An 11,688-nucleotide genomic window follows, 5' to 3' on the forward strand; every position below is an offset into this window, starting at 1 on the left:
AAAAAAATCCATTCTTTGCTGGGAAGCAGAGGCAGGTGAAAACTACAAGTTCAAGGCCAGTCTGGTCTACAAAGCAAGTACCAGGAGAGCCAAGGCTATTATGCAGAGAAACCCTGCCTTGCAAAACCACACACACACACACACACACACACACACACACACACACACACAATCAACTACTCTTCTACAGAGATATAACTGTTTTAAAGTGATTAAGACTTGTCTCACAAAATGTATTATTAAGATTTCTAAGAAATGTGTATGCAAGGGCTGGAGAGATGGCTCAGTGGTTAAGAGCATTGGCTGTTCTTCTAGAGGTCCTGAATTCAATTCCCAGCACCCACGTGGTGGCTCACAACCATCTATAATGAGATCTGGTGACCTCTTATGGTATATACGCATACATGCAGGTATTCATGCAGGCAGGGTTTCTCTGTAGCTTTGGAGCCTGTCCTGGAACTAGCTCTGTAGACCAGGCTGCCCTCCAACAACAGAGATCCGCCTGCCTCTGCCTCCCAAGTGCTAGTATTAAAGGCGTGAGCCACCACTGCCTAGCATAAATAAATAAATCTTAAGAAAGAAAAAAAAGAAAGAAAGAAAGAAAGAAAGAGTGTATGCAGACATAATGCTAATTCTGTTTTCCCCTCCATTCAGTGAATACCAATGTTTCTCCTAAAATGACTCATTGCTGGATAATCAACTTCCATTTTAAGTTATCAAAGTTTCCAGATGGATACCAGGATCCAAAGTGAGACAGTAACAATAACAGTTCCAGCCCAGTCCAGCCCAGCCCAGCCCAGCTCTCCTCAGCTGCATCTCTGATTTACTTGTAGACCCCAGGCTCCTTTAGTCTACCCAGCCTCCTAAGTACCTTCAGTACTTATAAATACAGAAACTCACCATCAGACCCAGTTCCAGAGCCTAAGCTATAGTAAAAATTTAGTTGACACCACTGAACCCAATAAGAGAAGAAGAAAAGGAAGATTCTCAGAGTGATTTAACACAAGGAAGAAAGGGAAGGAGGGAGAAGAGGGAAGAAAAAGAAAGGGAAGGAAAAGGAGAGAGGAGGGGAGGAGAGGGGAGGGGAGGGGAGGGGAGAGAGTGGGCAGGCAAGCATACAACAAATCAAAGTCACACAAACACAAAGCTAACAACAAAAAAATGGTAAATAGAAATCAAAATTCCAGAACTAAAACAAATTCCATTCTACATAAAAGACATAGTATAAAACACAGATAAAAACTGGATTAGCCAAAGTAGAAGAAAAAAACAAGTGCTCAAGTTAGCAGACATAAGGCAAATGGAAATTAGATTCAGACACACCTCATGGCCCTCAGAATGTCAAAACTTCTAAAAACTAGCACTGCAAAGTGTTGGCATAAGTGTGCTTTTAGCCAGCAAAACACATTATGTAGATAAATACACAGAAATGTTAAACACAATATGAATCAAAGTTTATTTTTATTTTTTTGGTTTTTCGAGACAGGGTTTCTCTGTGGTTTTGGAGCCTGTCCTGGTACTAGCTCTTGTAGACCAGGCTGGCCTTGAACTCACAGAGATCCGCCTGCCTCTGCCTCCCGAGTACTGGGATTAAAGGCGTGCGCCACCACCGCCCGGCTCAAAGTTTATTTTTAAAAAAATAATATTTCACAGTATAAGAACAATTTCTATGTAATATATATAATAGAATATGCATCTAGATTATATGTACTCTATTATAACTCAATTAAAAAGCACAACGTTTTTTAAATGGATAAAGGATTTGGTGATGTTTTTAAAAATTAGTTCTCTGAAAAATTTTACATATTGTATTTTAATCCTATTCACTCTCCAACTCCTCCCAGCTCAACTCCCCCACCCTTTCCCTACTTGTCCAATCTTGTGTCCTTTTCTAAGTTTTTTTAAACTCAGCAAGTCCAGCTTATGTTTAGGGAAACATCTGAAGAGACATTTATCCAAAAAGACATAAATGGCCAATAATCACATGAAAAGACTGACCCCAAAATTTTACTATGTAGCCATGGACAAAATATAGAGAAATTCCCAGGTCAGGAGTTCTGGCAGCAAAAACAAACACTCATTCTCATGAAATAGAAACCTGAAATCTCACTGAATGAGAAATAGTATACAAAAAATGGGTTCTAAAAATATATTCTGCAGGTGCAGAATAGTATATTCCAGATAGCAATTCAGACATATAGCAAGGAATAAAAAGTAGGAAGGAAAAAAAGTATTCAAGATAAATTTATTTGAAGGAACAAAACCTAAAAAGATATGTTTCTAAATATATATATATATATATAAATACATTTAGAAATATATATAAACATGTCTATTAACATATTCATAGAGATGGTAAGAGTGTCTAAGACTCTCAAATTTCCCACAAGCAGAGAAAAGATTAAAATGAGTATTAGATTTTTATAAGTTCATGAAGCAATTTAGGGTAACTGTCAAAAACTCTGAAAATATTATCCAGTATGTAACTGGTGTTCTTCACTTTGCTGCCTTTTTTCCTTCTTCAGTTCTATTTCAGACTGTTTCTATCATTGTCTTCAAGTACACTGGTTTCCCTCCTCACTTTTATCCTTCCTAAAAATTTAAACTTTTTTGGCTTTCCCAACTCTACTTGCCCTTCCTGGTGCCTGTAATCTGCCTCTAGGCAGCTAACTGGTGCAATCCCAGGGTGCATCTTGCTTGCTTCTCTTCTTCAAATCACAGTCATTGCAAGCTAGACATACTACCTGAAAACTGAAACTGGGTATGTTTTGTTTGGGTCTCTCGTATTTATGGTAGCAAGGTAAATCCAGCCATTTACACAGCTGGAAACAAAACAGAAATGTGGTTCTGAACATCAAAACATAAGAGTAATTTATACAAAATAACTATTTCTTTTCCTACCCCTTTCTTCTTGCTTCTTTCACCACTGACTTCTAACCCTGCTGCAGCATAGTTAAAACTACGACTAAGGAACATAGTCTGTATGCTTTTGTTCCTTTAAAATTACTTGTCTGCTTTAATTCCAAGTCTGTAGCACAGTTCTGTAAACATGTATCCTTTATCTACGTATCAAGTTAGATAAATCTGTGTGTTTTTCTCTTTTCTCGCTCTCATCTTGCTTCAGTCTTTCAATGGGTCTCACACTCTGACACAGGCTAGACTTGAACTCACCACGCAGTCAAAAATGGCCCTAAACTTCTGGTCCTCCTGCCTCTGCCTGCCAAGTGAGTATACATGTACACCATCATGCCTAGTTTAGGAGGGGCTGGAGATCAAACCCAGAGCTTCATGCATTCAGGTCAAGCAGTCTACCAACTAACCAATATCCTCAGCTCACTATATTTTCCCCCAACTATTTTAGAAAAGAAAAATTAATAAGAAAAACAATGAATCAAAAAGCTTGTTCCATGAAGATATTTATAAGATATAAACTTCTAGATAAAACTCTAAGGAATACAAGATGTAATTGTAACTTACCCATATCAGAATGACAGATATCATTACAGATTCTACATTATATAAAAAAGGATTGTGAACAGTTCTATTTTCCACTCCCCCCCCCTACTCACACACAGTCAAATTTCTCTGGCTCTTCATCAGAAAAATTCCATATCATTTCAAACTTCTTCCATAAATGTTCCTATCCTCCTATCTTTTATTCCCTAAGGATGGCCCTGTAACTTTCTAAACGGTGGCTGTTTTCTTTCTCATGCTCTCCACAAAGAAGCTACTCTTCACTGCCTTATCAGCTCTTGACAACGCCTTCTTTCAGTGCACCTTCTCCCCTAAAGTATGGTGACTCATTTTCACTGTCACAGCCTCTCTCAGTGACAGTTACCACTCCTGGCTCCAAAAACCAAGATGTTCATTCTATCATCATTTATAACCCCTTAATCCTATAACTATTTGCTGACCCCATCTAGCCCAACACTAAGTACCTGACTGCAAAATCAGAGCCACATAGAGCCTGACTTTTCTAACAGCAATGTTTGGGCCCTATTCCAACAACTTGAAATGCCTACTTTTCTAGTCTAATTCCTGAAGGAAATGCCTAATCCCATAACACTCACAGTGGCTCTGCTTCTTTGATTAAACCCTGAACTGTTGGTACAGGAAGCGATTAAAGGAAAGCATGTCCTGAATGTTAGGAACTTGAAACTGCTTCTGTTTGGACTGAAGATAACAATGATCTTGTTTCTAGGGAATCAGGGAATGTAAGTAGTCCATAGCATAAAATAGCATAAATATTTAAATTATTTATGTAAAAACCTATAGAAAACAATATTTTGGGTAAATAAGCAAATGTTGCTGGAGTATACTTTAATAAAAAATAAGTTCTTAAAAACTAAGATGTTGAAAGTAATTTGTTTAGGGGGCTGATAAAGATGATTCAGCAGGTAAAAGCACTTGCTACCAATGCTGAAGACCTGAGTTCAACCACCAGGACCTTCACGGTGGAAGGAGAGAACTGAGTCTTGCAAGTTGTCCTCTTATATCTACATACACATCACACACTCGCATGCACACACATACATACATACACACACACGTTTTCTTAAAAGAAAATGATGAGCATAACAGGTTTAAATGGACAGCTGAAAGTCTGAAGGAAGGAGAGAGCCTCTCTGCTTGTGCGTGTGTGTATTATACTATATATAGGATATATACACACACACACACACTACTGCTATATAACAGGAAGTCATTTGCCATGAAAGTGAGGTGGAGACAAACAAAGGTACCTAAAACCTCAAATTCTGCCAAGCACCTTTTGTCAGATCTTTAATCTGAGGGGACACTCCTCCCTCTGTCTGAGCATATATAAAGGCCTCCGCTAATATAACTGTCTTACAGGAGTCTGTTGGTTTTCCTGAAGAACTACTCCTAAAATCTTCATTATCAAGACATATGGGCAGACACAAATGCACAGGGGTCCTGGGAATTAAACACAAAATGTAGCCTATGCTGATACATATTATGTATAAAAAGAATTTGGTAAATATATGCTAACAGAAAGCTAAGATATATGTACCCCAGAATCCTACTCTCTGTGTTTTTCCGTATTAAACCTGGGCATAAAAGAACTGTGCCACATTCAGAAAACAGAAGGGAAGCAGCAGCAATTACACTCTAAGCATTGAGGGAACCCAGGGTAACGAGACGCAGTTACAGAGGTACTGGCAGGCTTACTGTATCCCCACTCCAAACCCAGCTCTTTTCAACTGCCAACCCTGCTGACCAATAACCCAGGCCCACAAAAAACCTGACTAGGACCAATAGATGTGGACCTGTAGGTATCAACTTTTTCTCTAATGACTTCAGGAAGAGTTTTATACTATATACTTTAATTCTTTCACATTTACATATTGCTTAAAAAGCATTTGTAAGTTTTATCAAGATAAATGGTTTTAAAGTAATTTTAAACATTTCAAACAACCCTCTTTAATTTGGAACACTCTAGTTCCTGGGGGAAAATAAACAAATGTTTTCATCATAAAATAATAAAACAGACTTACATCATTAGATTGGAACAAGCGAGTCATTGCAAAGAAGGCTTCTGTAGCTTCCACAGTTCCAAAGGGCTCACCCTAAGGAAAATTGAAAACAATTTTTTAAACTAAAAAATGTAGACATTAAGGATTTGCTTTTACTTCTCAATAAATCATTTTGAATTCAGGAGGAGGTCTCTTTATTAGCATTCATGGCAACGGTTTGGCTTTCAATTTAGAAATCTGCAGAGGAGAAAACCCCCCTCACGACCATTTCGAGACTTGTTATTTAAAATAATTCAAAATAGCATGCCACAGTTCCGGAATTGCAGTCTCTACATTTTTAACAGAAACTGCTTATTTCCCTCACAGATTTACAAGGAGGCAAAACATGACAGGAAGTAGAATTTCCAGTCAGCATTGCATAAGGTCAAACAACCTAAAAGCAGGGATTACACCTTGTAAATTTCCACACTCTAATGCCTGGCACATGCCCAATACGGGACAAGTACATCATATATATAAAACTGTAAGGATTGCTTATAAGAAATCTCAGAAAATATGGCAAGACAGGATCCAAACCAAAAGAGAAGGATCTAGATTCACCTCCTTTTTGTTTCATGGTGCTATAGAGCCCAAGACACTGACCCAAATTCTTAGAAGCATGATTTTAATGTGAGTAAAAGATTATTTAGAGACCCTCTCAAAATACAGTCTCCTTCAGTGAGATCTTGAGGGACCACTTGGTACAAGCTCCCAGACATGCCAATGCTGCTGATCTGGAGTAGCTCAGCTCGACAACTTAACTCACTACTTTTCAAAACATTTCTAGTTGTAGACTTCCTCAAATATTACCATTTTAACACTTAACTTCTTTCGTTAGACGTGCTCCTATATAACACATTGGGCTCAATTTGTTTTCAGAGTTCAGATTTTACATAAAATACAAGTAGTCTTATATCCATTGCCATGGTATAAGAATTTTCATTAAAAAAGTCTCAAGTTTGGGATGAAAGACAAAGTATAAAAAGAGTTTACAACTATTTAAATCAGTATCCAATTGCTCATCAGTATGGGAGAAAACTTTGTTACTGTGAAACTTACCAAATACCCAAAAGCCCGTGGGATTCCTCAGTCATATTAGAAAAGTCGTTACTACGTTTGACTTACAACTCAAGAGTATTTGGCTCTGTCAACGCTAGTAGAAATTCTGAAGGCTTTTTTCCCCTCATAATGTTCTACCAAGGACCAGGGAAAGAGATAAAATGAATGCTCCCAAACCTGTTTTCATGACCAAGTTTATGCTCAATCACCTTATCAAGATAATTGTCTCAACATGAGTTGTTGCTCCAAGAAAGAGATACTGACTTCAGCTTCGACTACTCCAAATTCTGCTAATACAATGGAGTTAGCCACTTTGGACACAACACAACATATATGGCACAAAGTAAAGTCAAGCTGATTTGGGCTTAAATGTTCCTAATATGCTGCCATGGTAGGGTTATACTGCTCATGAACATGTCTTTTTAAAACTACATGCTTATTTCTCAGTCGTCATTTGCAAACAACAAAATTTGGTTAAATCTTTAGATTAGGTCTTTGGTTTTAAAACTACATGATAAAAATGTTTTTTTTTTTAGAGGCTGATGATATGGCTCAGTGGATAAAGACACTTATCACCAAGCCTGATGATTTGTGTTCAATTCTCAACCTCTACATGGTAGAGAGAACAGACCTCCACACGCATTTTCTGCAAGCACATACAAAGTTAATAAGTAACTGTAAAAAACTAAAATAAAAGATTTTCCTAGGATTTAAGTTGGTAAGTATAACCCATTTAGCATTACATATAAATATCTTAGATATGCAATGTCTATATGTTTGTATGTAAATACCTATAGAGATATATATTGTCTATAAAATAAAATCATATTTTCTAAGGTTTTAAATGTCTATGAGATTACATTTACAGTTTGATGCAAAATAAAAAGAAAATTAACAGCAGTAATAGAATACAGAATTAAAAAAATATTTTTTGGCTTTGCCTACTGTAACACCAGTGCCTAATACATAAGATATAGCAGGCATGCAATAAAATTTACTAAGTTATAAATGGGAAGTATTTCTGAGTAAAAATTATGTGCCTAGCACTATTATAATGGTTTACACCTACTATTTTATTTAACTATAATGTTTAAAAAAAACTGGTATTTTCAGCCAGATGTAGTACGCTGCACACCTTTAGTCCCAGCACTTAGGAGGCAGAAGCAGGCAGATCTCTGTGAGTTCAAGGATAGCCTGGTCTACAAAACGAGTTCCAGGAGAGCCAGGGCTATCACACAGAGAAACTATGGGAAAAAGGGGGTATTATAATCCTCATTTAAAGCAGAGTAGTATGGCACATAATGGTTAACTTACTTGTCCAAAATCATATTGACAGTATTAGTGTAATGATACAAATATGAGACCTGAACATTAAGACAAAAACTTTAACACAGCACTATTATGCCAAATAAATAAGCAAACAAACATTTGAAATCTGCCTGACTTACTTTACAGTGTCCTGGAACTAGCTCTTGTAGACCAGGCTGGCCTCGAACTCACAGAGATCTGCCTGCCTCTGCCTCCTGAGTGCTGGGATTAAAGGTGTATGCCACCAACTTCCCAGTTGACTTTATACTGTATTTTCAAAGGGTTTTCAAAGTTGACATGAATACATGTCAACTGATCTGGAGAGTTGCTTCAGCAGTCAAGAGCACTTGTTGCTCTTACAGAGGACCCAGGTTTGATGGAGGAGGGTCAAGGACCCAGGTTTGATGGAGGAGGGTCATCTGTCTGTGTTACTTTCATTGGTTAATAAAGAGACTGCCTTGGACTTTTAATAGGGCAGAAAATTAGGTGGGTGAAGTAGACAGAACAGAATGCTGGGAAGAAGGCAATGAGGCAGACGCCTCAGGCAGTCGCCATGCCTCTCTTCTCTGAGACAGATGCAGGTTAAGATCTTTCCCAGTAAGCCACCACCTCACGGTGCTGTACACATTATTAGAAATGGGTTAATCAAGATGTGAGAGTTAGCCAATAAGAGGCTACCGATAACAGGCCAGGCAGTGTTTAAAAGAATACAGATTCCATGTAATTATTTTGGGTAAAGCTAGCCGGTGGCCAGGAGCTGAGCGGCGGGAAGCAGCCTGCAGCTCCTTCTATACAGGTTTGATTCCCAGCATGGATGTGGTGGCTCTGTAAATCAAGTCTCAGGGGACCTGATGCCCTCTTCTGACCTCTATGAATACCAGGTACACATATGGTACATAAACATACATGCAGGTAAAACATTCATACACATAAAAAAAATTAAATTGAAAACAAATTGAAAAGTTAAAAATAATTACATGTAGCAAGTATGTTCTAAGTACTATTTGTTGAATTCAAATCAATATATCTATTGAAATGTACATGTTTAGTACTCACTCACAGGTGGTTTTTAAACATAAAGCAAAGAAAGCCAGCCTACAAACCATAATCCCAGAGAACTTAGACAACAATGCAGACACTAAGAGAGACTTACACAGATATAATCTACTTGGGAAGTAGAAAGTAGAAAAAGACAAGATCTCTTGAGTAAATTGGGAGCATGGGGACCTTGGGGAAGGATTGAAGGGGGGAGAGGAAAGGCAGGGAGGGGAGCAGAGAAAAATGTAGAGCTCAATAAATATCAATAAAATTAAAAAAAACAAAAATAAATAAACAAAAAAAGAAACATACATGTTTAGCTGGCTTAATACCTCATGAATTTAATAAATATAGTCTTTATATTAAAGAGTTTTTACACATTATTGTTCTAAACAAACATTTTGCATTTTCAAATTTCATAATTTTTAAAAAAACAATTCTACTTTTCAGTAAGTACTTCACTGCAGGTCACATGTTTCTGTCCTAATATACAAATCTAAGGAAGTCAGTCAGAACAGTTTACCTGGTTGAGCAAGTACAGAATCTTTGTCAAAATATGCAAGCATCTTCTTGGATTGATGGGGGTTTCATTGAATATGCGTGCCTACAGAAATATGCAAAACAGGATGCTGTAGTGTATTTTCTATCAGAGAGGACAGGGCAAATCACCTTTAATAACATTACCAACATTTTAGTACACTCTCCAAATGTCAGTTGTCTATGCTCTCAAGTTATGATGGTATACAATAAATTACTGGATGTGACCCAAACTTTCCTATCTATACTTTCTTATTCCCTTGGGTTGACTTCAACTTTAAAGACTCTACCAGAACCTCTGTCTGCATATGAACATCAAGAGCTTAATATCTGTAAAGTCTTCCAATAACCTCTCACCACTATTTCTTCTAGTATTTCATTAAAATCCCCCAGAACAACAATCTGCATGTCTATATATTTCTATAGTTCTAGACCGTCCTTTTCCCTAAATCTATCCTTTGCACCCGGTTACACTCCACTACTTTTAATATATAAATGAAAAATGAATTTCTTTCTTTGATCAAATATAGGGAAGAGTGACCTTTAGCCTGTCACATGGTTCTACGCTCCTTCATTCTCATTTGGGGTGTCCTGATTTTAGTACCTCAGAATTTCGTTGCCCATCTATCTCAAACAGAATTGACAAGAGACTGAATACATCCATGCCATACCTCCTGCAAGACAGCACTCTTCTCCAAATGCTGGAAAGGATTGGAACCACTTCCTATAGTATAAGAAAAAGAGAAGGTCTTCAGTAGCTGTCCTACAAAGACTTTTCTAGAGAAGGATATTGCATGCTTGGAAAATTTCACCTAAACAGGATGATCCCTTGGAAGTCACAAGGACAACTATTACAAATATGCAATTAAGTTGGATGAAGTAATTTGGATTCTGGTACAAATTCTATCGTTGTCATAGCTGAGAGCTTGGACTTCTCTGGATACAGGAACCCTGTCCAAAATGAGTGCCTTCCTTCCCTGCTTCCCCCTCCCCCATTCCCATGGATGTCAACAAATGTGTCGTTTCCACCACCACCAAGAGTAATGAGATGACAGGACACTATGGATTTCCCTAAAAGAAAAAAACAAGCCCTATTTTATGTGTTTCACACATTTACTGAAGCAGAGAATCACAAATGTAAAGAGGCCATGCAGGATGAGGCCATGAAGGTCCACTAACCCAACCTTCCACCACACTTGTGAGAGCAGCTATCACTGAAGAGCTGAAGATTTTTATTTTTTTTTTGAAGAGGCTTGGCATCTTCCCCACTTGCACTGCACCACAGACAGGTATCAACACGCAAGTCACTTCTGGATGCCTGCGCATTCAATGAGCTGTGTCCCACCGGGCAGTCTTAACCCCTGGGAACAGGAGAATCAAGGCCCTTCAGAGTCCATAAACACGCAACCCTGGCCCGGTCGACCCCAGCCCCAAAAACAAGGGGTGCTCGCCCTGGGGGCCTAACCCCACCAGCAACCCCAGGCCACCGAGACAAGCGCGCGCACTTCCTCGCCCCCCGACAGGGCCCCGCGGAGGGCCGGCTAAGAGGGGCTCGGCCGGGGGGCGGGTGCGGGGGGCGGGGACGCGCCGGGGCGGAGCCGCCAAGCGCTCAAGGCGACACCCGGGGCCGGGAGCGCTCGGCCCGAGGGGAGGCCCCGGCGCCGGGGGAGGGGCTTCGGGCAGACCCCGCCACTGCGGCCAGGAGCAGGTGGCTGCGGGCGAGGGAAAGGGGACCCCTGCGCTTGAGGGTGGGCGTGCGGAGCGCCGCGCGTACCAGACTCCTCGTCCTTCTTGTCGAATTTTTTAATCATCTTGGACGGCTTCCCAGCGCCCAGACCCACCGCAACCTTTTCAGGCGCCCCAGCCGTTGAGCGGAAGACGCTGCAGGAAGGCCGGCCCCGTGGTCTCACACCGGTTGGGCCGGCGGACCGTCACTCGGGGCCAAGGCCCGCCCCCCTCGGGCGGCTGTGGCCGCCCTCGCCCCCTAGGGACGCAGGCACGCCCTCCGCTCCGCCCACTGCCGCACGGGGGCGTGGCCAGGCGCTGCCCAGAGGCTTGCCCCGCCCCATTTGCCAAGCTGTGTCACCCTGGTCTGAGGCAGCAAGTGTGGAACTTTATTTGGTTGGTGACATCTCTAGGCCTTCTCAGTTCTTGGAGAGCCAGGAAGGGGACTTGAAGGATTCGTCTTCACTTAACGACAGCGGCACTTTTG

The 11,688-nt window shown here is 40.1% G+C and overlaps 1 protein-coding gene across 1 annotated transcript in view; it reads right to left on the bottom strand.

Moving 5' to 3' along the window:
• Positions 1-11,360, bottom strand: part of Copg2 (COPI coat complex subunit gamma 2) — a 124,701-nt gene extending 113,341 nt beyond the window's left edge. Inside the window, exons 1-4 of the mRNA XM_041675596.1 lie at positions 11,251-11,360; positions 10,148-10,200; positions 9,463-9,543; positions 5,517-5,588 (exon numbers count right to left, since the gene is read on the bottom strand). Coding sequence (XP_041531530.1) covers positions 5,517-5,588; positions 9,463-9,543; positions 10,148-10,200; positions 11,251-11,287 — 243 coding nt within the window. The 5' untranslated portion in view covers positions 11,288-11,360. The remainder of the gene's footprint in view (positions 1-5,516; positions 5,589-9,462; positions 9,544-10,147; positions 10,201-11,250) is intronic.
• Between the last annotated feature and the right edge of the window lie 328 nt (positions 11,361-11,688).

This window comes from Microtus oregoni, unplaced genomic scaffold, assembly GCF_018167655.1.
Source record: "Microtus oregoni isolate MIOR12 unplaced genomic scaffold, Mior012 000026F_ref0000081, whole genome shotgun sequence".
NCBI classification, from domain to species: Eukaryota; Metazoa; Chordata; class Mammalia; order Rodentia; family Cricetidae; genus Microtus; species Microtus oregoni.